The sequence below is a fragment of the Apteryx rowi genome, unplaced genomic scaffold, assembly GCF_003343035.1.
Source record: "Apteryx rowi isolate R43461 unplaced genomic scaffold, aptRow1 scaffold_137, whole genome shotgun sequence".
Taxonomy (NCBI): domain Eukaryota; kingdom Metazoa; phylum Chordata; class Aves; order Apterygiformes; family Apterygidae; genus Apteryx; species Apteryx rowi.
Window position 1 is genome coordinate 1,218,179 of NW_020447608.1, and position 27,255 is coordinate 1,245,433.

Sequence of the window (27,255 nt, forward strand, 5' to 3'; positions counted from 1 at the left end):
GCACATCACGAAGCATGACTGAAGCTGGCCCCCATCCCCTACATGCCTGGCTGCCCAATGGACCTACGCTCTCTTGGTAAGTACACAGTTCCCTGCAGGTAAAGTTGCATGGTTCCAGGTTCCAGCAGTTTGATGCTGGTGGGATTACCCCCAAAACCTTTCAAAGATCTATCTGTATCCCTGAACATGAAGTGTACTAATTTCCCTTCGTCAGAATGGTAAATAGACATCTACAGTATATGTTGGCTGATGAAGGAAAGTTGCACAAGGTAGATAACCAGTCTTGACGATTCCCCTCTGTAGAGTGATTTGTCCTGTCCACTTTCACTTCCTTTCCCTCTATACTATATTGTACAGCATTTAAGGCTGTTACAGATTTTCTCCTTAGCTGGTGTTGAGACGGGTGGCATTCAGAAGCCTGTTTAAATAATCTAAGGGTTACCTAGACTCTTTATTTCAGTCTCATTGTGCATTACAGCCAAATCACCTGAATTCTGTGCAGTTCTAAAGAGCTGGAAAGATACCTACAGAACGTAAGAAGAGCCCTACAGGTTTATTATACTTTGTGTCAAAATATAAAATGCCCCGAAATACTGAGACAAAGAACGCTCCTGATGCATGAGGTATCACTCTAGCTTTTAGTTATCAAAGATTTAAAAGGGGGGGGGGGGTAGGAGTTTTTGATAACCCCTGAAGTTATCTAAAGTCATCATTTATTAGATACAGAAAGCAGTCAAAATTACCTACATTAATTCAGTTCTATCCTGTATTTTATGCAACCATCCAAAACAGAAAAAAAATTCAAGTCTATCATTTTGACAGAACAATAAATGAGCATTTTGCAACTCTTGCTCATTAACATGCTGCACATAAGAGATATGAGGCATCCRGCCTAAATGGCTTGAAGCTGCCAAGATATTTTGCCCACAAAATCTGAAGGCCCAAGCTGCCAAACCCCCAAGTAACAACACATCCGGTTCCTATATACCCTGGCAGCCAAAGAGTGAGTCAAACTTACCAGAGTGCTTTTCTTATTATATATAAAATGTTTTGCTGAATTTTAGTAACAACTCAACATGGCTTCAGAGTTATTTTAACTTGTGGCCAGTCCCCACATGAATGTCCAAACTGCCTAGCCACAGAAATAACAAGCATAGCAAAGCAAGGTTCAAAGTGTTTTTTCTTAACATTTAAGTCTAAGCTAAATGTTATTCATGCCACATTGCAAATATAAGAGCAAGGACTCCAGTTCTAAAAATAGAAATGGTAGGAAAGTAAGAACTAGCAATGAGTGGTATTACTGCTACCTTTGCCCAAGTGAGAAACTCTAGAATGCTTTGAACAGTTAACTGATGATACTTCATAGCACTTAGCTTCACAAAAAGTAGCAACAGAACTCAGCAAGAAAAAGCCTCAGCCTGGAATTGCACTTTTTTTTTAATAAAGTAAACACAAATAGCACATGGAGAAAATTTCTAAAGCAAAAATAGTAATGCATGGCAAGAGAATTTAGAATCACATTCTGAAATAAAAGAAAATCTGACAGGGGAATTCAACGAACACTCTCAGCAAATCAGACACTACAGTCCAAGTCTCACGTTCAATACTTCCCATTGTAACATTTAACCCTATTTTTAGAGTGGAGCTATAATTTAAACATTATGAGAACCAAAACTGCCTCTCCTCTTCAAAACCCTTGTAGATTTCTGTTTAACAAACATCACTTAGATAATTTGTTTTGCCACGGCACAGACCCAAGCCTGAATGTATCACATAATTAGGCAGGTTAGAAGAAGCAGTAACACCTTGGCAGGGACAGCAAGAGAAAGAAGTAGCTGCCAGGAGGACCAATTAGCTAGCTAACTACCTAGTATCAGTCTGAATGTTTTACTTATAGATGCAAACTGACTACTTGGCAAGTTTTCAGAAAAGGAACCTACCTCCCCGAAGCTACAGCAACCAACAATTTTAAGTACTACCATCCCATGAGAAAAAAACTTTTAATAACGTGCACTTTAACTGCTGGGTGAGAGCTACAGTAATAGTCCTTGGGTGGTAAAGTACCATAAATGGTGTCAATTACACCTTAAACACACAAGATAGTGACCATTATTCATGCTCTCCCTCAACAAATTAGAGGAGTTAAATCTGCAGCAAAAGTTACCTGCTGAAGAATGCCATACATTACATTTTGCTTTCTGAAAGTTTCCTTTAGAGATATATCTAACAGATGTAAAAAGAGGCAAAAATCTAGTACTTTGTGACCAAGGACAAAGAAGTACCTCATTGTCATAAATGAGATATTTCTTATTTTCTGCCAGTCTGAATGTGAAGCTTTTCAGTCATCTGCTGCTACCAAAAAGCTGCAGCCTTGCCAGGGCCATATAACTCATTGCAACCAGATGGCATGCTGTCAGTAAAGGAGGGGCTGCTGTCATTCCAGGACAGAACAATTACTTTCCCTTTGAACTGAGGACAATGTTTTCAATAAAAATCTAAAGCTGTTTAATGCAACTTCCAGTCTGTCAGACTCCTACTGTGCAACTCCAGGATTCACTAGATTCACAGAAGTGAGACCATTTGTTAAAAACATAGCACAAATCTCTCATAATGGGCATTGATGATATGCAATTAAAAAAACTAAAGAGGCATTCCGAATCTTCTTTAAAAGCTGTTTACATAGGCCTTTTCCATCACAAGTTTTACAGGGAAGGTAGATATACTGTACTTAGCTTCAGGACACAGATGGCACTAAACAAACCAGATTACTGTTACTTCTTCATTGTTCTGGCATGCACGTCTTCTGGGTCTGCATTATTGCATCTCAAAAGCAGGAGTAGCAACATGTGCTCTTGGAAGAAAACTAATAAGTAAGGGTTGTAAAACACAGAGAATTAAACGCCAGCTAGTAGAAAAGCCAGAGGAGAACCCAAAGTTTTCCGTCTCTTCCAGATCAAACCACTACTAGGCTGACATACCTCTGACAATACTGGATACTGGAGTAACTCAGAGATTTGGATCTTGCAGTGTAATTAAACAAGTTACAGTCATACGGAGTGTAAGCAAATGGTACCTTCACTTTGATTGATGAAGAAAAGCTGGATGAATTTCATTATATGTTAAATAGTCTCCAGAGCTTCAAACTGCCAAATTAAATGCAGCAATTATTTGAACACTCAAAGCATTTTTCTGAGTCTGCTTCCAAACCAAATTTTGACTTTCAGCTTCCTTTTCTTTCAACAGTACATACTTAATGAAATGGTTTCCTCTTTTCACAACAGCAGAACATTTTGTTCATCTTGGAAAGCCAGAATAACCATCAAGCCTGGGAAATTAAAGGTAAACTGCAAGCCCAAGTATAACTATTTTTAGGAGTTGCATATAACATCAGAATAGAATGCAAATGTTCATGTAGTTTCACATCTAGGATGGTAACACACAAAATCTGTTGAAAATGGATTAAAAGATGGGTTAGCCCAGCTTACTCTTGAGTGATCCTCTACCAAGACCAATTCAGCACTTTTTTTCTTCATGCAGCAGTTGCCCAAGGAATGCTACTTAGATTCTGTTTTATCTTAAATGTGAATTGCAGCATTAGGAGAAAAAGATATTTTAAAAAGCATGATAGAGAAAATGAAGAATAAGCAATTAAAAGGTACCTAAAATTTTGCACAGATCTCAACGGACATATTCCCACTCATCAGCTCCACTAGCTGCACTCTGTAGCTGCTGGCTTACCACTCAGAAGACTCCAAGTAATCAAAAAGCGCAAAAGGCAAAGCACAAAATCTCTTATTCCTCAAAGAAGCACAGCTATGTGTATGAACAAAGTTCCACAGGGAAAGAATAAGTTGTCTTTTGTTCTATATGAGCAGGCAATGGTAGGTCTTACCTTGGGATAGCAGTGTCCATCCCCACCAAAACTTAGTAAACCTAACTGAAAATCTTGGTTTTTCTTTCTTAGTGAAGACATCTAGTGGGGGCATAATGCAGTGGAGACAAGAAGTAAAGAGTTCCCACAGAGACAAAGATACAGCTCCATTTTTACTAAGGCTTAAACTCTTTTCAGAGATTGAGCATTTCTTGTGCCTTGTGCAGTAGCCCTCAATGGAGATTTTGCTGGCTATCTGCAAGTCCGCAGAGGTAGGCACGCAGCAACTCAGGCTAAGTGCGCCAAGGGGCACGAGAGAAGTTTTCAAGGTCCTTTTCAAGGTAATGGTCATTGCTTCTATCTTCAAACACATGCCTATTACATATTCTTGTCTTGATAATGAATTATCTCTACTGTTCTTGTTTTGTACAATATTGTTCTAACTCTGCTGTACTACACACAGTCTACTACAAAATCTTCTGTTGAGACTCCCACCAGCTATAAAGCATTAGTGCTACCACTGCTGTCTTAGTGAGGGAAGTAGCGAAAGTTATGCATTGCATTGTCAGAAACCAGACAATATGTCAATCAGCCAAAAGCCACTGGAACCATTTGCCCCTACACAAAGAAAATACTCTTTCAGAACTACCAGTATGAACTAATACATGATGCTTGAAAAAGGAAGCCAAAAACATTAGGCTACACCATAGCACAGATGACCAGTTGCTAAGTGTGTCAGCAGGGCACAACCAAGAAGTATGGCATGTTCAGAACCTTCCTGTTGATCAGCTTTTCTACTATAAGTGACTGAAGTGATATGAATTGCAAATTTACACTGTATCAAATCATGTAATACAACTCCAAGGACAATCACGCCTGAGTAGTTTTGCTGTAGGTTTTACTACGGCTTTTCTAGTTTGTATTTTAGATTTTCCAAATAATCTGAGTTTTCTAAAGCCAGCAACCAAATTAACCTATTTTATTAATTATATTAAATGACTTAGTCTCTCTTACCACACAGACTGGTATCTGCATTGAGATGTCATTAAATGAAACAAGGTAAAAAAACAATACGCAAGGCACCAGTAGTCAACTTTGCTGAGCTTTGTAAAATGAACTTCAGTAAAGTCGYGTGTAGTCCAGATTTTTTAAGGCTTCATTTTGTGTGCAATATCATGGATTCACAAACCAGCATTATTTTAAAAAACCAGGTATTTTCAGCAGTGTGATACCTTAGCCAATAACTCATCCTTGAAATTAGTCTATGTATCCTTTCAAATCTCTCTCATTTAAAATACTCCTTCATGCTAGGAGCAACATGTGACTCTTCAGTACAGCTGAAAGACAGTACTATTTGTAATTTAATATGAAAACATTTCAGCTGTCATAATACCAGGAAGTTTCCTATGCAAGTCTAGCATTTGAGACATGCAATGCATTTATCACTTAAGTGTGTACACTGTTCTGCCCTTACATACGGTCCATCAGGTTGCCTGTAATGCAACCTGATGCACTGCCCATAATACCCTCCTCACACATTTGTTCTCAGGCTGCTGAAGAGATTACTGGCCCTCTGAATTCAGAGCTTTTTAATCAGACCATTTCTTTGTTCTACAAGAGACCATACAGTCCTCCAGAGTTCGCAGCTAAAGGGACATCATCAGCCTGTTCTGGCTGTGAGCAATTCAGCAAAATGCACGTGTTTACATATTTGAGCCTTTTAACATGGTATTAAGAACCACCGGGTTGGTAGCACAGTAACCCTCACAAGGTTTAAACTTAAGCTGCAGAGCTTTTCTTTTGATTTTAAAAGCTGCCCTTTACCTCTGTAAAGATAAGACCATGACATGCAGCAGGGATATTGAGCCATTATAATCTCAGACTCTCTGTTTAATAATTACAGGAAGCAATTTGCTAACCTCAGGTAGTCTTTGAAGTCTGCACAGGGGGTACCTAGAGAAGAGAGAGGAATTATTCAGCAGAACATACATTCTCTTAGACCTGCCTCCACAAAAGTTCTGCCGGACTGATTCTTCTGTCAAAACTGGAAATACCTGAGCAGCCAAAACCCATTGAGGTTAGAGGCAATATTCAAGAAATGCAGTGAAACAGACTTTGTACATCTGAGTTTTATCTAAGCTTAACATATAAAAACTGTCAGAAGGCAAAAGCATTATTTTGCAGAAGTCTGAATAACAAATCAGATAGCACTGTGTATATATATATATATAAAAACACTATATAGCTATGTTATTTAGAAAGCAAATCACAATTCTCATTTACATTTACACAAGCTTTTACCTTATGTAAGAGAGCATGCAAACTAAAATGAAATGCTCACATTGTTTACTGTGAGCAACCCACTGATTTTAAAGTTACAAAAACTACCAAATAGTAAATCCGTATTGCATAAATAATTCATATGAGTTAACCATGTAAAAGAGAACCTCATCCCAAAACATAATGCCACAAACTTGTAATTTATTCCAAGAACTCAGGCGCAAGAGATGGGAAAGCATAATATAGTCTTGCCATTTCTCTGCATATTCAAAATGCATTGCATATAAAAAAAAAAATTGCCTTTTAAAGCCTCAGGAAAGGACTTCCTGCCAACAAGGTTGCTGTTACCAGATTATTAATGACTATTAGAGTTAAGTTCAGCTGTTGGAGTGCTTTTTTATTCATTTTTCAATAGCAACAATGGTCTACCAGGTCAAAGTCAGGCACTGCAAAAATAGTGACTATCTCTACTTTGTTTGCACAATGGAGAAAAAAAGTCCTATGCTGTTCATGTGTTCAGTGCTACTCTTTACAGGAAATCCACCTAGACATAAGTAGTAGAATTTGATGTCTCTGGTCAAAGAGAATCTTGTCCAAGGCCAAAGAAAATCATTGTCTGCTGTGAATGGCTGTCAGAGACACAAAGGCCCCTTTCCACTTAAAGAAGTATTCAAGATACTGCTTGGTTTGACAGAGCTGATCAAAAGTTATCCATCAACACTATTTTACCACAAAAAAACATTAGAGTGCGTGTGTGCATGCGTGCGCGTGTGTGTGTGTAAGTAAAATAAGACTGAACATAAAATTATTTCATATGCAAAGGATTGCACAGCTCTTCATGGGACCAACAACTCATGGTCTTGTACCTGATTAGACTTATCTCCTCTGATATGTTCAAAGACCTGTAGAACATGCTGTAGTGGGAGACTAGTCTGATGAAGGGATCCAGCAGGGAGGATTTGACATCTTAACTACATCCCCCATAAGACACCACAGTAACTTTTCACACAGAGCATTTTCAGTGGTTGAATTTCTGCTGAAAGAAACTCAAGTTCTCTTTAGAATATCACAGCTAAATAGAATAGCTATATAGATAGGACCAAATAACTGTCCTGTGAGAGAAAGCAAGAGCAACACCACACTACTAGCTCAGTTTTACCTGGCATGGGCCAAGGGATCTGCTGAGGAACAGCAGCATTGCCTCCAGCTTGTGTTTTTTTTTTTTTTCTTTTTACACAGGGGATAATCAAGAAAGCAATCTGTGAAATATAACAAATAGGGGTAATAATTTTTCACGATTGTTTAGTTTTAAGTTTACTTCATGTCCATGTTTAATTATACCTTGCTTACTGGATCTGCATTATTGCCACATAGCTGAAATTCACTGCATTCTAATAACTACGAACTACAACCATCTTTATTTTGAAGTTGAATATAAAAAGCATTGGTTCAAGTGAATCAATAATTTTAAAGAACAAAATTAGAGCTATCACTCCAGAGTAGAAAAGTTAAGTTTGTGTTGCCTGGGTACATGTATTATCAAAGTCTGTATATTAACTGCTGAAAGGATTTGTAGGACTGGTGTTAATACTACTTACACATTAGCACATGCAGTTGCATTATTATCACAAAGGTATAATCATGAAAACATATTCAGAGTCATTGCACAGACAGCTATAAATATCCTGCTTGGCACTAATTCTTGTGACTTGCTGAGAAGAGAGAGAGAAGAAATGTGTGCTCATCAGACTATTTTTTTTGAACTCATCATGGCATCTCCACCACAGAAGATGGAAACATGAAAAAATTAATACAATTTCAACAGAACTCGATTTGCCAAGTTAATGGGATTCTAGAGAAAAGAAGGTATTTTAAAGCTTTTATTTTCTTTTTTATTATGATGCCTTGGACATCAGAAATCAAAAAGGATCTTCGCTCTTAAAATCTCAAGAATAAGACAAAGCATCAGTGAAGAAGAGATAGAAGGAAACAGATTCAAACCTTTGTACAATGCAGATAGGCTGGCAGGCCTTCGTGACAGAATGAGAAGTCATAGAGGGCAGGAACATCATGAACACATACAAACACCACATTTCTTTACAAGCTAAGGAATGTGCAAGCTTCAGCAAAGCATGTTATAAAAAAGCATGTTATAAAAGGGATGTTTATAATCTACTTCCACGGAGACAGTTCAGTAGCTTTACAACATAGAAACAATGAGCGTGAACTATATTTACCATCTGTTTTAAGCCAATTATTTTTCTACAATGGAAGCCAGTATCAAAGTTAACTGTTCTTTTGGATTTTAAATCACAATGCAAGGAAGAAAAAAATGTTGTTTGCCTGTGTATTACAAGAGCAGATCATGAAGGATATAGCCTCTTCAAACTTTTCAGTCAGGACATGTTGCAAATAACTTAGTGGTCACCTAGTTTCAGCTAACATTACCAACATAAAATATCCGACAGAACCAGAGAGACTGTCACCTCCAGCTGAATACCTGTCATAAGAACAGCAAATAAGCCCGCTTTCACGTTTTAAGGCAGTTATAATAAATATGCAAGCATAACAAAAAGGAAACGTTAGATATAAAAGACCTATTCAATTTCAGCTTAAGTGTGAGAAGAAAAAAGGTGTCAACTTTGTAAGAAGAAATCCTTCCATCTCTGAAGCACGTTTACAGTGGTAGCATAAAATCTCCTCTCAAGGTACCCACCTTCAAAAGATAAAAGGCAAATAACATCTATTGTACTAGCATATATAGTTAGCATGAGTTCTGCCATGCTACCATTGTTATGCTGGAGGACATCCCATATTATACAGCCTAGATGTTCTCCACACATATAAGACCAGCCCACTAGAAACACTGTAGTAAGCCACACTTCCTTTCCATCCAAGAGTATACCAAAAAGCTGTAGCGCACATCTAAATATACCCACCACCATCGTTTTTCCAAGAATACTCATAATGCTCCAGTTAAATAGGCCTGCTCTACACAGACAATGACCTACATACCAAAATCAATGGACTCAACCAATACCTTAGGGCACAATCACCACAGTCAGCGGGCTATAAGCTACAACTTTTTTTTTTTTTTTTTAAGGAATTTTCTCCAAGGGGAAAAAAAAAGACCAAAAAGATATCAAGTACTCACACTTAGGAGCAATTATTTTGCAACTCCAGCAACTGGTCTTTGAGATGCTAGCTTCTCTGTGGATTCTGTCTAGCTTGCTATAAAACCAAAATTTTGACTGCATTGTTTTTCAAGTTTCACATTAAATCTGCAGAGAAGTACAAGGCTATACAACACCCACAACCCCTTTTCTGTTCTTCTGAAACTCAAAGCCAGTTCAGCCAGACAGAGGAATTTGTACATCAAGAAAGTCACAGAGAATGAGGTAGCCATGATAAGAAACAGTTCTTCAGTGCAGATTAATTGCAGATGACTGGCAAAAATCCTCTCCCTCATTCCCCCACCAGGTGACAGAAGAAAAGAAGTTGCAGCTGCATCAGTCACTGTACTGTTTGTAACTATAAAATCAGATGCGTGTGGGAAGTGTGCAAGTCCAAGAAACACTATTTGACATAAGTCAGTGGATTGATCACATTCCATGTCACCACCTTAAAAGTTTACATCTTCATCATTCCTGAAGCAGTCAGAATAACACTTGAATTCCAGCAAAGCAAGGCTTGATATTCAGTAGAAGAAATATATTAGACATCTGTAGTGTCCAGCTATGGTTAGAAATAGCCAGTAATCAGTTTAGTCTAAAAAGATAGAGGTAGTACATCTAGTCTCTTAACTGGACAGTGAGCAAGGCCGGGGGGTGGGATGTGTTTAAGCATCCTATTCTTTGGACAACTTCTTTGGGAGATTTTAGTCATAAATATTGGAGTACACTCTTCTGACCAAAATGAAAACAGCTTTATAGTGAAGCAATGCCAGGAGCGTTCTGAAACAGCCTCCATGAGCTTGACGATCATAACGAGACCCTACACAAGAGTAAGCTCTCACCAGTTACTGATGTTGTAAGGTATTATGAGAACAGTTTCATCTTTGTCCTAGCAATCTGAAAATCCAGGGAAAACCGGTGGACAGACCACTTTTACTAACAGTCTTTTGGTAGGAGGATCCCTTAAGGGATAATACAGAGAATCAACAGGTTAGTCCTGAATATCTACTTTTCCTCAGTGGTATTAGACTTAGTCTCATGGAATGGAGCACAGTAGCTTCTGAAAGTGTTTTTCTCCAACATGATTTTGATATAGCTCCCAATGGTGCTACAGACATCACCTAACAGAAGTAGCAATGGGAGAGGCAGAATGTGTGAGCATGTATGTGCTCCTTACTAATCTGTCCTGGAATTAAGTAATTTATTATTTCCACTAGGAAGGAGCTCTTTATATGGAAAGTTTGTGTATGAAGCCACTGAGAATTTAAAGGCAGCATCTGAATCTTTCACAGAATGTAAGCTTCATCTTTTTGGTGAAAAGCTTGATCCATTTCCATAAGAGGTCCTGTACAATATCTCAGATCACAGAACCACAGAATGGTTGAGGTTGGAAGGGACCTCTGGAGATCATCTAGTCCAACCCCCCTGCTCAAGCAGGGTCACCTAGAGCATGCTGCACAGGACTGTCCAAACAGCTTTTGAATATCTCCAAGAAAGGAGACTACACAACCTCTCTGAGCAACCTGTTCCAGTGCTCTGTCACCCTCACAGTGAAAAAGTTTTTCCTTATGTTCAGATGGAATTGTCTGTGTTTCAGTTTGTGCCTGTTGCCTCGCGTCCTGTCACTGGGCACCACTGAAAAGAGTCTGGCCCCATCCTCTCTACACCCTCCCTTCAGATACTTATATAAATTGATAAGATCCCCCCTCAGTCTTCTCTTTTCCGGGCTGAACAGGCCCAGCTTTCTCAGCCTTTCCTCATATAAAAGATGCTCCAGTCCCTTCATCATCTTAGTAGCCCTCCGCTGGACTTGCTCCAGTAGCTCCATGTCTCTCTTGTATTGGGGAGCAAACCTGGACACAGTACTCCAGATGCGACCTCACCAGGACTGAGTAGAGGGGGAGGATTACCTCCCTCAACCTGCTGGCAACACTCTTCCTAATGCAGCCCAGGACACCATCGGCCTTCTTGGCCACAAGGGCACATTGCTGGCTCATGGTCAGCTTGTTGTCCACTAGGACTCCCAGGGCCTTCTCTGCAGAGCTACTTTCCAGAGAGAAGGTCATCCCCCAGCCTGTACTGGTAAATGGGGTTATTCCTCCCTAGGTGCAGGACCTTGTATTTCCCTTTGTTGAACTTCATGAGGTTCCTCCCTGCCCACCTCTCCAGCCTGTCGAGCTCCCTCTGGATGGTAGCACAGCCCTCTGCTGTATCAGTCATTCCTCCCAGTTTTCTATCACCATCAAATTTGCTGAGGGTGCACTCTGTCCCTTCATCCAGGTCATTGACAAGTAAGTTGAACAACACTGGACCCAGTACTGACCCCTGGGGGACACTGCTAGCTACAGGCCTCCAACTAGACTTTGCACCACTGATCATAACCCTCTGAGCTCTGCCATTCAGATCTCTCCTTTAATGTCAAAGATGCTTATAGCTAAGAAATTCAGCTCACAAAGCTATTTGATTACCCATATCTGCCTGTACATGTTATGCCAGCCATATTTGTCCTTCTCCAGTGATCTCTCAGATTTACCCTGAAACTCTGCAGTACTTTCAACAGGAAAGATGTTTAGCTTTCCCATGTTAGTAAGTTGTATTTGGCAAGCAGTGCCTGGTAGCCTGCCACCTGGAACTGCAGTGAGGTAGAAGAGTAGGCTTTGTGCCCAAAAAGGCTCAAACCCTGGAGGCCTTGTCTTTGCTGTGACTTTTATAGACTTGCTTTTCCTGCACTGCTGTATTTTCCAAGGATCCTGGAAAGATCAAAGCTGTGCCTGTAAAACTCACAATTGTCTCCACAATGCCAGGTCCTGAACAAAGGAGGTTACTTGTGAGAAATATAGCAATAATTCTAGAAGAAGCACAGAAATTATTTTCCGTAAAGATTGGAGGCACTAAACTTTTTGCTTCCAGTTCTTGATATAAGCAGTTGTTAAGACATCTTACAAGCTGGCAGGCAACATGAACCTGAGAAGTATGCATCTACTGTAATCTTTCTCCCACGTGGACAGCCTTGTACCTACATCTTTTTCACTGAGCAGCAATACTACCTGAGCACTAATAAAAGCTCACTCATGACAGCAAGAAACTCTACAGATTGATTTACCCTGTTCTTGACAAGGTAAATTGGCTTGAGCTGAACCCTACTGTTGAAGCTAGATCGCAACAGAACCTGAACAATCTCATTTAAAGTTGTCTCAGATCTCTCCACTGGTCACATGCTTTCAAAACATATATTAATTAGCATGCACATTTTTCAGACAGCTGCTTCCTTCAGAGGTGAAATCTGTCCTATCTAAGAAAATGTATTAATTCTGGGAAATAAGGAAACATCTGCACACCAGTAAAAGTTAAAATGCACATGTTACATTGTGTTAGATTAACTGTACTCATATGAAGTGGATGGCACAGACTGACCCGGTGCCAGTCACATTTTATATCAGAACACATTAAAGTAGACAAAGATATTGGTCTGTGAGATCCCTGTAGGCTCAKGTACCCGCTCACAGTCCACAGAGAGAGGTTTAATTACAAACTGTTGCTTGTTTCCAAAGAAACTAGAAACAATTACATTATAAGCACTTCACAGAATGAAATTTTGCCATGTGTCTTTAAATTGCAGACACTATTGTGATACTGGTATCAGTTTTTATACGCAGAAAGTTGCTTCATTTACCAGGGCTGATGACAGGAAGTGGTGCTTAGGTGAGCCATTCAGGTATTTCCAAAAATTCTGCTCTAGCACATTACACATCACGTTAGGAACCGTGAACTCACTATCATGCTGACCAAAAGACAGAATGCACATCACCTCATCTGCTCTTACTTCTGTTCATATGGTTTACTTTAGCATTCACATTGACTTATGAACATCTTAGGAAAAACTGCTGCTAACAGCACATGCTAGTTAGCTGCTACTCAGTGTTTTTTTCTTTCTGGGTATGAGCAGCATGCTAGAAACATGCTGTAGAAAGATGGCACCTCAAGTGTTATTGAAAGTACAAAGCAATCCACACATTTAAATCAAATGTAACATAAGAAATGAAGAAAAACAAAAATACTTCAAGTGAAGCCACATTCCTAAACTGTATTTCTACTTTGACAGATCAGTGTTTAGGCTATGTAGATCTGGGATGACAGCTCACACCTGAATAGAAATAGCAAGAGCTGGAATGTTATGAGAACAAAGTGGGTGTACAGTTATAAAGCTTTATGAGCTCTTGCATAAACACCACTATGTTGATTAAAGTCCAGAAGAAGAGGAACTAAAGAATTCTGGCATTCCAATGCAAAACAAAGGGTACAGCTTTGTTAACATCTGTAAACAGTCTTCAAAGCACCAAAGGCTGGAAGAGTTTTCTTGCTCAGCCCAGGTTAAAGCAATTTTTCTGGAGGATTGCCATGCTCTGTGGGAGGGAGGTAGGGGTGCAGCAACAAGCTGGATTTAAAAGATCCCCAGCTGGAAGCACAAATACAGAGAGTGATGTTTAAAACTGTCAGTCCCCCTGGGGAGAAGCAGGAAATTCTCTTTATGACCCCCAGAGTATTTGTTTTTCCAACAGTTCTCCAGCTCAGCTTGAGATTCTCAAGGGCAGCAACAAAAAAAAAGTTTTCACTTTGCTCACATTAGTTTTGACTGGTCCCCGGGTTCCCAAGGTGATAATTTAACACCTCATTAACAAGTGCATTATTGGAGGAAATTCAAATGAACCAATTTTAATGCTAATTGAATGTTTTCAATTCAGCCTGCACAAGGAGTTTTTATTCCCCTTTCAAGTACAACAGCAGCCACTGCTACCATTTGTGGATCTACTACACACGATGACAAGGTACAAACTGCATTTATAAATATGCTATCAGTTACTTAAAATTCAATAACCAAGCGATATAATGTGGGCTATTCCTTCATTACTACTGACATTTTACATCTGCATATACTTCTGACTTGTCTTTAGAAGGAAAATAGGAATTTTACAAAATGTTCAACTTGAAGAAACCTACTAAAGATGAGGCGGATGATTTAGCTGTTGAGGTCATATCTTCATATCTTGAGGGCCTGACTAAGCACGTGGAGGTTAACGCACTAATTGTAGTCTCTTCTCCACTAGAATCTAAGCAGGCCAGGCTTAGCATTGTTTCCAACATGCTGCTCTCCATGCATATTAACAGTATAGAAATGACTGTCTTCTAAACAGTTGAATTAGTCTCAATTTTCTGCCAACACAGCTGTACATTCTTATTCCCTGTTGTCTATAATTAGTTTAACTACCTTTTCTGATTCAGTTCACAAGTTTGTTGCACATAGCAATGTCAAGACTAGAAATCCAGTTGTTGGKTTTTTTTTGTACTGTTATAACGGACTAATTGTAATCAGCTACTAGCTCTTCACAACTGAGCCCCTCAAATGAGACAAATACCTATCAAACTATGTGCAGCTGACTAGCCTTCAAAGATTAGTTATGCACTTCTGATAGTTTAACAGCTAGGCTGGCCTATGCCACTGCCACCTCCACTGCTTGCAACATTAGAACTATGTAGGAAAATCCCTGCTTTGTGTGCAGTGCTCAAGGCAACAGTCATACTAAAAATTTAAGTGTCACCTTGTGCAAGGTCTCTCCACAACATACCATTTTAGTACAGCACTGTGATTGGGTGTCGGATATTTGCCTCCTGAAAAGCAAGATAAGAAACAATGAAGTTGTTACAAACATCAACATGTGTAATGACTCTAAGTTAATGCCCATGGACCTGGAAGGAAGTAGTTCACCTCTTTTACAAGTCATTAACACACTGTCGATTCAGTTCAAAGTCAGAACACTCCTAGATTTAAGGCTCAACTTAAGCATTTAATACACAGGACAGCAAGCTACAAGTTTCATCTCTGAAGGAGGTTAATCTTTCCAGGTGCAATCACTCCATGAAACAATCCTAGGAAGAAATCAACCTCCCTAGACACGTTTCATCTTGCATGTTTTGCTTTGCCAGTGTTGCAGTATAACTGACAATTTATTCCCATTTGCTCTCAATAATGTTATCAAGGGCAACAAACAGGCTGGGTCCTGAATTGCAATGATACTAACAGGACTCCAGCTGCCCAGAATATATTACTAGCTCTTCTGCAAGTGGCAGAAAGGAGCTGACAGGATTCTCAGTCCTAGTGAGTTTGAGACAGTGAAAAATCCATCTTTCAAATCAAACTGAACCACCGATTCCAGAAAAGTCACTGAGACAGGATAAGTAGTTAGTATTATGAATCCTAACAGTCTAATATACCAGGAGCCCCTGACAAACACCAAGCTGACTCACTTTCCCGCAATTTCAGCTTAGGTAACCCAAACACTGTATGAACAGCAAGAATCAAGAATCATACACAACAAGTCTCCAGAGTCCCATTCCAGGAAACATTTTGTCATCCTCGAGTATACTGATTGTGACCCCAAAGAAGACTCCTTACTGTGTTATTTTTATTACTGTTAAAAAATAAGCCTTTAAAAAAAAATCTACAAAGCTATCTGAAGTGCATTCATCTTTGACTGAACAGAGAGGAAGAGAAGCATCCACTGAACTGCTGTCAAACGTCTGCAACACTTGTTTACAATTCAACCATAAAGAGTTTTAAGTGGAAAACTAGCTCCAAAAMTTTGCTCTTGTGGAAAGCAGCCTTCTCCTCCCTCCTCTCACCCTACTCTCCTACAGTAAACCCAAATGTGATATGGGAGATATCCATGTATGTCATCGCTGGAGAGTTCCCATAAGACATGTTACATGCTTAGTATGTTCACCACTCAAGAACTACTCTTTTGTAGAAATGTTCAAAGCGATCAGAAATTGAGTATGCTTCGTCAAGACTGTATGATGGTCTTCTAGCCAATTACACCTAAGAAAAATAACACAAGGCAATATCGAATAGAGATGTAGCATTTGGCTAATAACGTAGAAGATGTTGAAAAGCAGTAATGGAAGCACTACTTCCAAGAACAGTACATGGACCTGCCATGACTTTGCCAGATGGACTAGTCTCTGCAGCCTGGATCAAGGGGCAACCAATATTTGTATTCATGATTCAATATGTTCTCATAACTATGTCTTTAGAGATATTGGGGCTTGCTAGTCCCTTTTGCGTATCAACAATACCTAGAACTAACAGATTAGTTTGAACAGAAATCAAGATGCAAAAGAAACCACTGTCTCAATTTAGGCAGCACTTTTGTGTGCTATCCAGTCATTGCTACACTATGTTCTCTGCAAACAGCCATTCAGCTTTTCATAGCATCTGCATTTTGTCTGTGCCACCTCTTACTAATATCCTATTTAATCACTGGCAGCTTACTAGAAAGATCTGAAAGGAAATATTTACTTTTTTTTTTAGTTATGTAAGGTTTTAGTAACTACAACGCCTTATATTGTAAGTTTAGAGCCTCCAGATGTTTCATTAGATTGAGAAATCCACTGAATATAGGAGATAATTAAATTATTCTTGCAAAATACAAAAAACTCCCCAACTTCATTCCTCAGAAACTAATTACATACTACTTACTCCTCAACTACAGGCTATCTCAATCTGACTTCATTATTTCCACAAAGGTTTGATGTCATGGAAGATGGCAACTTCTACAAGTAGTATGTGGGGAACAGAAGCAAGCAGACAAAAAAGCCAAAAAAGCCAGCATTCTTGAAGCCATTAAAAGATTTAGCTGTGGCTCGAAACACAGAGTTGGAAGCTAGCAGTCTACTTTTCTGATTCCAACTCCATCAACTCTTGTGCCCTTGCAAAAATAATTTTCCTACCTCAGCTTTCCTCYATCCATTAATTAGGCTTGACTGCTACTTTAAGAGCAGTAGGATGTTTATAATACACAGTCATTTTGGAGGTGTTTGCCAGTGACCCAATTTGACACTATTTCACTACTTGTTTGCCTTCACACCTATCACGTCTCACCAGCATCATTCTATTTCAGACTTGCTTGTAATCAAAGCAATTGCAGACAGTGGCCCTTTAGAGCCCCACCCATAATCCCACTGCATCCAAACAGAAGTTCTTCTGCCAAAGCCGTTAAACAAGGAAAAAACCTTGTCATGCTATCACTAAGCAGCTGCTCAATCCACACAACTGAGCTTTAGCCAATTTCATCCAAAGAACAAGTCTACAAAGTAATACTACCTTTAAAGACTTAAGACAATAAAAAAATATGCATAACAGGGAATAAGCACCGTGCAAAAAATGATCAGAAAAGCACTTTCCAGCAGGGATCATCCTATCAGGTGCTTATCCTAGTGAGGGTTGACTTAGATGCTTAGACAGTAACACTTTCATGAGAGCTGCAGAAACTGTTTCTGAGTATGGCTGGACAGGACTTTGGCTATCCAGTTGTTGCATCCAGCACTTCTGAAAAGCACCAAAGTTCACAGAGAAATCTGAAGTACAAAGGCTTCCTTGAAATAAAATATTTTTGGCATTTGAAAGCTGTGTTATTTTGCAATACAAAGAGTGGCTAGGAATTCTGGCACTGAATTAGGATATAGTTTGACATGCATTTAAGTAACACTACAATAACAACAACAAAGACTTCTTTAGTTGAAGGTTATTTTTTGCCAGATCAGTTCCTGATCTGGTTCGCCTTTCAACTCTGAGTGCTTATGCTGGCATACTGGCAGGAGAACAGCCTGGAGTGGAAGATGCTTCCGTTCTCATGGCTTAAAGGCGTATCAAACTATAGTCTCAGAAAGGGGCAAAACTGCCTTAGTTTGAATGTTCCAAATAGAAATCAGTTACACATTCCTTGCTTCCCACTTCATTAAGCAAAACAGATATTGGAAGAAACCCAACACAAGCAACGCTCGAGCAGACCAAACTGTTGGCAAATAATTAGCTAAAGAGAGCTTAAATACTTTTAAGAAGGCAGCAAGACCCAACCCACTGGCACAGCTTCTTATGTAGTTCGAAGCTGGGTTAATATCTCTTCTGGGAGAGCTAGTGGGGACAACTCTTGGCAGGTAACTCACATGGGCCACTCCGGAGCATTCAAAGCTAGCGTTCATACAGACACTACTGCCCAGGGGTACTTGCCGCAGTTATGAACAACTTCTGTTTACAGCCACTACCAACTGCTATTGCTTGAAACTAACTCTATTCTCAGATAATGTAAGCAAACTGAATTAAAGCTGTTACAACACAAGAATTCCTGAATTATTTGTCCAGCAAGCTTTTTCACCATAGGAGTTATCTGTCAGGTTGGTTAGATGACCCCTGTTCAAAAGCAAATGTGGTTCTTCAGTATACACCACCACCTTGTGGCCAGATGCCTGCAACTCCTGCAATTCAGTATATTCACAGGTTTGAATTCAATGAGATTCTCAATCAAAAGTCCCGGACAGATCCTGAGCGAACTACACTGTCATCTTGCATAAGTCACTCAACTTTTTAAAGAACTTGCACAGAGAGCAAAGTATCCTACATGCAAAGTGCTGTACCATTTCAGTTTCAAGACAGTCTCCATTTATGATACGTCAGCTATACACTGAATACTACTAAAGGGAGCTACTAACTACTTACCAGGCAAAAGAGACACATGAATTTGGATTCTGGACTTTGAATGTATCAAGACTAGCATAGATTTTCCCTTTCTAATTTCTATCACAAAAAAAGAAAACTAAATCAACAGAGCTGAATATGCTGAATACCTTCCCCAGGTGCATTAAGCCTCTTTATCTTGAAAACTGCCTCTAGCTTCCAGAGTGAAAAGAGATTTCAGAAACATTCCCATGTTTACTTCTAACTGAGGTGCAAACAGCAAATTATACTAGAGATGAAAAATCAGAAGCCTGCAGTAACCAGACAGGACTGTAAAATACACACAAAATACTCTTGAAAGCAGTCTAAAAAGTGGGGCAAATGACATATTAAGACAGAAGAAGGGGAGGAGAAAGAGGGAGGCTAGAAAAGCTAAATGCAGAATAAAAATCAATATTAGACAATATTCTGTCTTATGTAAGACTAAGATGACTTACCTCTACCTCGAATTTCCTTATACCATTATTAGGCTAACCTCCAAGCAGGACAGCCATGGTATCTGATAAGTAAATTGGCTTGTTGCTCCAGAAATTCCAAGTTCACATGAACTAACAGATAATTATGAATGTGTCCATTGAATGATTTTTCTGTCAAAGCCATAAAGAGGTTCTGTTTGGCTTTTCCCCTTCCACATGCTTAACAATAGAAAGACTCACCAAAAGTTGAACCATCTTCACCCATAATACACTTCATGGAGGTGATGATCTGCTCCACAACAGGAGGTGACAGTGATGCTGCGTACACAGCACTGTGAGAATATGTCCTGAGGTAATCAATCAATTCCTAGCAAAACACAAGAGGCAATCAGGCATTGCCTTGCCAGCACTCACAGGAACACTGTATTGTAGCACCCTAATCACACAATAAAATGGGTCACTGCAGCAAGCCTCTTTCAAAGTCTCCTGGAATTGGCTGCATAGCTCAAGGATTGATTTTACAGTGCAAGTAAAAATGCTTGAAGTGCTGACAGTAAGGGCATGGCAATCCTGTCTTCTGTGTCACAGGGGAAGAATGTGTGATCAAAGATAAATGGCTAAGACATAGACTTGTTTTGCCAACAACACCAGCATTGGATTGTAACAAGGTGTTTGCATTACTCAAGCTGTGTGCAGGTCATACTTCAAAAGTGTTTATTATAATAGTGGGAACATACAACAAATGAAATAGTGGGGAGCAGGACCCAGAGGTGCTTATGTATCACACTCAGTGTAATTGTTTCCCCACAAAGTCAAACAAGGCACAGGTCACAACATTTACTCACTTTTATCAGCAAAATATAAATAAAGCAGCAGGTGTCATTTAAGAGTACAAGAACCTCAGCCTACTACTCCTGCATTTGCATGTTAAACGTACCTGCTACATTTGGTACAGGATAAAGGCAGGTCATATGGGAATGAAGGACAAACATATCATAGATCTAGGCTGCTTGTTGTTAGCTGTAACAGAATCATTCTATAATACTCAGACCACTCCAGTAAAATACCATAACACGTACCCGGACAAATTGTTTTCTGCTACCATGAAATTAATAGGACTACCCTGTAAATAGCACAGGCTGGGAAATATATTTTAGGAATATGTGCAAATGTTCAGTTTTATGTTGCTGTCCGCCTGGAGTCAGAGTTAAATTAAAGGAAGTTGTAAAGTGGCTTTGAAATAAGCTAGGCAGGAAGATTTAAGGCCTCCTACTTCTGAAGCCATCCCTCAAAACACAGTAGCTAAAATACAGTTGTGAAAGACTGTTGGCTGATTCAGCTTGCACCAGAAGAGTTAGACCTACTGGCTCAGGACATTTGGAAAAAAAAAATAGTACAGTGCTTTGTTTTGGGGAAGATGTCTGAGTCATTTTAAACCAACTGCAGTAAACTCAAAAAGGAACATTTGCAAGCCCCATCCCCAAAAGGATGGGCTATAGTAATTGTCACTGTTCATATCTAAAGCACTATGGTCCAGGCAAGCAAATGGTAGAATTTTACCTTGAAATAAAGGTTAAAAGCCTAATCTGTGGGGTACACTTCACAATATGAGAAAGGAGACACATGCAATTGTCTATATCCCCTTCAAAAAGAGGATTTTGGCAAGGGCAACACTTTTTAGCAGTACCTTCCATTAGAAGGTAAGAAAGGTCAGTACCCAGAAAACAAGAAGGGAAGAAGCATCTTTCTGGAAAGCAAAGTCTACAAGTCCAATAAGAATCAGCTCCATCAAGCTTACCTAGGAACTGGATCTTCCTACAGAGAGGCTAAAAAACTTCAGTTTTTGGAGTTTTTCCTGCTAGACTCATTAAAAGGTAACATTAAGAAATCCTCGCTTCCTTGCTCCTAGCAGTTCCTAACAAGACATTATGCCACTACCTTACATTCAGCAAATTGAGCTCATCACTGACCATGTGGGAATTATGAGGAACTTCCCTGGACTAGGCTCTTCTGCATTGCGCAGGCTTTCACTGTACTAAACAGTATGTAAAATTATGAAACAAATGGACAATCAGGGCAACTCAAGAAACAGAACAACTTTGAAATGCTTAGTGAAGCACTCCACCATGAGCCTGAAAGGGCCATGAGATTCCCAGCTTTTTACCTTCTTGCCTCCAATGTATCCTCCAGCAGCTCCAAAGCTTTTGGTGAATGTTCCCATCATGACATCCACATCTTCAGGATTGAGTCCAAAATACTCCACTACACCCCGGCCACTGGGACCTAGGGCACCTATACTATGAGCCTCATCAAGGTACAGGTAGGATTTGTACTTCTTCTTAAGGGCAATCACTTCAGGCAAACGGACTATGGATCCCTCCATACTGTTGGAAAACAGAAGTTTTCAGTTGATTTAATTGTTGCGGCCTCTTTATAGAATCCAAAGTCAAACTTTTCCTTCACTTTCTTTCAGTGATTGCAGCCACTTGCAAAGCTTGTTATACAGATCACTTTCTGCAGAGAGGTGAAAGGTAACTCCTCTTTGCACCTAGTGCTCAGACCTCCATATTCTACCTGTTTAACATCTCTGGGATACTGACATACTGACTAAATAGTAGCAGCAACAATGAGTCAAAGCAAAGGAATATGTTCAGTGATGATTTTGTACATGAACTAACACTTCCACTTTCATGTCAGTGTTTTTTTCTGACATCTACTCGCCTATCATTTTTAGGTCTGAGAGCTGATGATACTCTCAGTAGTAGTACTCCAAAACACCCCATTTTTGTGCTGAAAGTCACCAACATTTTAATGCCTAACATAGCTAAGCCTATGACATACTCCTACTCACCTTCAGAAAAAACATTTGTTCTGCACACTTCCATTCTCATGAGTATGATTGAGTGAGCAGAGAAAGAATGGAAGGGACAAAATCTAAGACCTCAGCTCTGACATAAATAATAATTTAGATTAATTCATTTCTACAACCTGAGCAGGATGTGGGAAGCATTCTGGACGTGCCAGGTGCAGCTACAGTACCAGCAACAGAAAGTCCAGGATGTGAGACATCCACAGCTCAATTTAATTCTCAGATATGATATCCATGAAACAACTAAGAAGTGGCAATAACCATAATTTGATTTGGCAAAGGAACTGAAATGCTAAGCAGCTAGATCTCTCTTAGAGGGTCTTGGAAATAAAAAGAATAACCTATACCTGTATATTCCTTCCACCAGGATAAGGATTTTTTTCCAGGGCCTTCGTGTACGAGGTTGCCCATGCACAATAGCATCTTTGAGCAGCTTCTCCAGGCTTTGCATATCTGCACCAGAAATTATTGTTAGATGGTATCAAAACAGCTTGAGCTTTGACATGACTAAAGACAGGAATACCCGCAAAAGCACAAACTGCTCCAGCGTGGAGGTCAGACCATACATAAGTCAATAAACATGGGCTATATCTTCATCTAGCTGTAGGCCCACAAGTGAGATTAAAGGAAATTGGTGACTGTGTGAACTCTGAGGAGGAATTTGATCATCCTAAATTAAAAGCACAAGTTAGAGCATCAGGCACAAACAGAAAACCAGAAAGGGGGGGGGGGGGAAGGCAACTCTTTGGTAGGAAGTGAGTAAGCAGTTTAGGGAGCAAGAGTGTCCTTGTGGATAGAAATAAAGTCAAAGAAGAGCTAATATGTTCAAGGACAATCAGCAGAAGATGAGTAGAAGGCAGACCAAAGTGCAGAATAAGACAGGGAACAAGAGCTTATTTTATATTACTTTTGTCTAAAAGCTGAAGAGATTGGAGCCGTGGAACAGAAAGCTACTAACCAATAAAAGTAGAAAAGGACTGACCTGTGAAAAAGAAGTTTTTAAGGTCTGTGGCTACCATCAATGCAGGGGAAGCAGAGATCAGAGTCAAGGAGGAAAAAAAAAGAACCAGCATAGGAATGGGGACAAAGCTCAGCATACCAGAAATAGACAGAGGAAGTTGTTAGTAGCAGTGTATTCTGAAACTTTACTAGCTTTGGGCACTTGATATGATTCTAGAAGGAGTAATGTGAGCAAATATATGCATGAAGTCAGTTCTGAAAAATACCTGAAGAAAGGAGTAGAGATAGGAGTAATCAACCCACAAAAGCTAAAATGCTGAGCAAGAGACAGATAAAAACACTAGGACACAACAAGGAGCACAGTCATGAAGAGAGGATTGATAGACAAGAGTAATTCTGTCAGCAAAAGGAACCAAAAACCAGAGAGCAAAATAGGTCAGTTAGGAGACTGTTAGAAGACAGTTAATGCACAGAAAAAGACAAAGATGGAGAACTCAGTGGAGTGTCTGTCTCCAACAAACCTCTCAAGGGAGAAAGGGGCAGTTTAGTGCAGAACACCAGAACAGAAACTTCTGCTCTGATCCATCAAGAAAGAGGAAAAGACTGGGAGCTAGACCTGGCCTTAATAGCAAGGATAAAGTGCAGCGTGAGGTAGAAAAAAACAAACAGATATGGAGCAAGAATTTTTAAGAGGATCTTTCATTTTGTTCCATGGTTTCTAAAAGTCAGAATATGAATGAAGTCATCAACATATCAGGGAAATGAAATGAATTAAGGCAGCACTGAGTAAATCAAGAGTAGGACTCAGGACATGTACGTAACTCAAGGGGTTGTACATCATTTTGATAGGCCAGATTTATAGCCTGCATTTTGCCTTCCTCTATCTCATGCTGCTTTTTCCAGCTTCTAATCTGCCACTCCGTTCTATGAGATTTTTACAGCACCCCGCAACCTTACATTGCTAGTTTGTATCCCACTCCCACAGACCTTCTAATCTCCCTCATCATACTAGAGCTTCTGAGCCCTTCTCATCATATCCAGAGCTATACATGCTACTATTACTCCTGCAATAAATTTTAATATGTTGAGACTCTTCAACTGTAAGTATCATGAAGATGAACAAAAGCACCATCATACAAAGACAGATTATCATATATCAGTCATTTCAGCAGCAGAACAAGTGGCTTTAATGTTGTCACTATAATAGTTACAGGGGAAACTATTCAGAGAAAAAGAAAGAGAAGATGCAAAAGAAACAAGAAATGCAACAGAGGATCCACTATCAAGTAGGACAACGAAAAGAAAAGAATTGCAGCCACCCAAACTTTGGTGTCACCACCACAGACCCATCTCAAAGAGAGCAAGGGAGTCATTATGACCTCTGAGAGCAATACTGTAAAAAGAGTATTTAGGAGCAGCTGAAGAATGGAGGTAGTGGCTTTACTAATTAAGGACAACCAGATACCTCTTTCACTGAGAACAAAAGAAGGAAACTCTCAGTATTTTTATCTGCAGATTATTCTAAACACTCCCTTTGGAGGAAGCTGAAACTAACAAAGTGACAATTCCAAGTATTTCTTTCCAAAGAACACTAAACAAGTAACTCAATGAAATTAGTCTATGATGCGTGCCCTGAAACCCCCTTTGTACTACACTGTACCAATGCATGGCTGTCTAGCGTGGCTATGACATCCACATTCTTATGTTTTTGTTAATATAGGATCATATCAGCATTTGGTCCTAAACTTGGCCCCCAAAATGTTATCTAGACCACTAAAAGACTGCATTACCATTTGACCTGGCTTGTTACAAGAGTCTAATGGTGCTGAGCTGTCCAAGTAATGCAAAGCCATGTTAGAACACTAGTGTCCCTAAACTTCTCAGAGAGCAGTATGTTCCTCTTTTATAAGCAAAGATGTAAGACAGCATAGCATCAGGATAAAAAAATGTTATTAGTTGAGAATGAACACATTAAAGAGTCTCCAGTCCAATGTTTGCTACTACATTAACTTCTTGGTAACAGCAGTCTTCTGACCCTTTGGGTAACCAGCAATTTATTTCCTTGCAAGAAATTGGATTTCCGGCCATTAGAAGATAGAAGAGATTGTACCTGATCTACAGCACCTGCAGAAAGGCAGAGTCCCCCATCTGATACTTACTGTTGTGCTTAAAGATTCGAATAGTTGCTCCTGACAGTCTTGCGCCAAGCACTAGTGATGCATGATTCAGTTCATCACTCAAAATCAGACAGCCCTGAATTAGAAGAGGGAAGAGGAAGATATTGAAAAGGTTACATTTCACAGCCAAGCATACAACACCTTTTAACTCCAAATTGCTTAGAAATCATTTAAGAGCAAGAAACAAGTAGTTTTGGCTATGTTTATAAGTTCTGTATAAAAAAAAAATCCAATATAAATGCAGCTATTTCAGGCTAAGAAATACTTTGTAGCCTTAGGATGGTAAATAAAAATGTCATGGCTGTTAATTTGAAGAATTACTTCTCTTTCATGTAAAAAAATAAAAATAAAAAATCCTATACTGCTAAGTAAAATAGAGAGCAGAGCGGTCACTGTTCACTCAGCAAGCCTACAGACCCTAGAATAACGACTTAATCACTAAGTTGTACTGTTTCGTACATTAGGAGGTAACCACTGAGTAAATCCTTGCGTTTACAGCAGTACCAAGAGGACTAATTTTCTTTGAAGATCAGGAGTATAAAGTACTCTGTAGATAGAGCTAACATACAGGAGACACTGAGCAGGAAACAAAACTGAAGAGTGAAATTCAGAAGTTTTTTTGAAGCCCTTAAATGTTATATTGAATTTGTTTACCTTTGTACAGAAAAAGAAAATATATCCTTAGACAAATACCAAACTGGGACATGTCTGTTTTCAGAGCAACAGTGATTCTAGGTCAATAGCTGATATACTGAACATTCATCACACAGCGCTGCCACTGTGGTCTACAAATTCAGGAATGCATACTGTAGGATTAACTTGTAAGAAAATGATAATACTTCTATATCACCTTGGCTCCTATTACTATGCAAACTACCGTAACTCTAGAAGTGACTTTGATAAATTAAAAATCCAGAGAGCACATCAAGGTAGTGAAGATGTGACACTAAATACTTGGTCCCTCTATGTTTCTCTTGACACATTGCTGGAGGGAAGATTCAAGAACATTTCTTCTCTGCAACAAGAGATACCAGGAGGGATTGTGAAAGGCAATGCCTACAGTTACACAAGGAGGTGCATCAGACAGCAGGAGTATTTTCCCCACAATAAAGGAAATTTTGCATAGAATCACATTGTACATAGAAGTATTCTACATCCCTTTCTTGGGAGGCTCGAGACTGGTTTTATCCAGAAATGGCACTAAATCTGAAGTGTTCAAACTGGTGTTACAGGAAAGATTCACACCACATATTTCAGGCAGACATGGAAACTGAAGTGAAAACCATGTTTTACTATGAAGTGCTGCATGTGAACTGTGTAATTCAGTCCTGAGCACTTAATTTCACAAACTGACTATATATGGAAGTTCATTCACTGTTTTCTTATGACTACAATAAAATCCTTCAAGCACTGTTGCTCTAAGTCCACTATCTAACCTCTGTCAGTCCGGAGCTACAATGAAAAGCCCTCTGCTAAAGGCTGTACAAAATGTTGCTCTCAGATAATTACAGTAACTATATTAATGGTACTTGCTCCAAAACAGGCAAGTTTAAGAACCTAACTTCCCCTCAAATGGTCTAAAAACTTCTGACTATGTAATCCTCATATCTCACAATATCTGTGGTCTACACTCAGCAGACTTGGCACTGACTGTACCGTGCAGCCAAGAACTTGACTGTCAACAGTGTGTCTCTCCAGCTGAAAACTGYCAGGTGCAGAAAGACCTGTTTTTAGTGATGCTTTAACAGTGCTGAAATACAACTTTCAGTCTATACCAACTATACCTGTTTTGAGTATCTACTTAGAAGCTTGTGTTGACAAGGCATAGTGAACAAAGATCAACTTGGTAACGCTGATGAAGCTTTTGAATTCTTTTTGCTGGCAATGCTGACCACGCTATGGGGTAGAGTTGGATCCTAGGATAATCAAGTCATAGCTGTT

General features: G+C 39.4%; 1 protein-coding gene across 1 annotated transcript in view; it reads right to left on the minus strand.

Annotated features, from left to right (window-relative positions):
* The window catches only part of SPTLC2 (serine palmitoyltransferase long chain base subunit 2), a 63,486-nt gene that overhangs the window by 24,188 nt on the left and 12,043 nt on the right, over positions 1-27,255 (minus strand). Inside the window, exons 5-8 of the mRNA XM_026057163.1 lie at positions 25,297-25,390; positions 22,525-22,630; positions 21,473-21,692; positions 19,549-19,675 (exon numbers count right to left, since the gene is read on the minus strand). Of these exons, the coding sequence (XP_025912948.1) occupies positions 19,549-19,675; positions 21,473-21,692; positions 22,525-22,630; positions 25,297-25,390 (547 nt within the window). The remainder of the gene's footprint in view (positions 1-19,548; positions 19,676-21,472; positions 21,693-22,524; positions 22,631-25,296; positions 25,391-27,255) is intronic.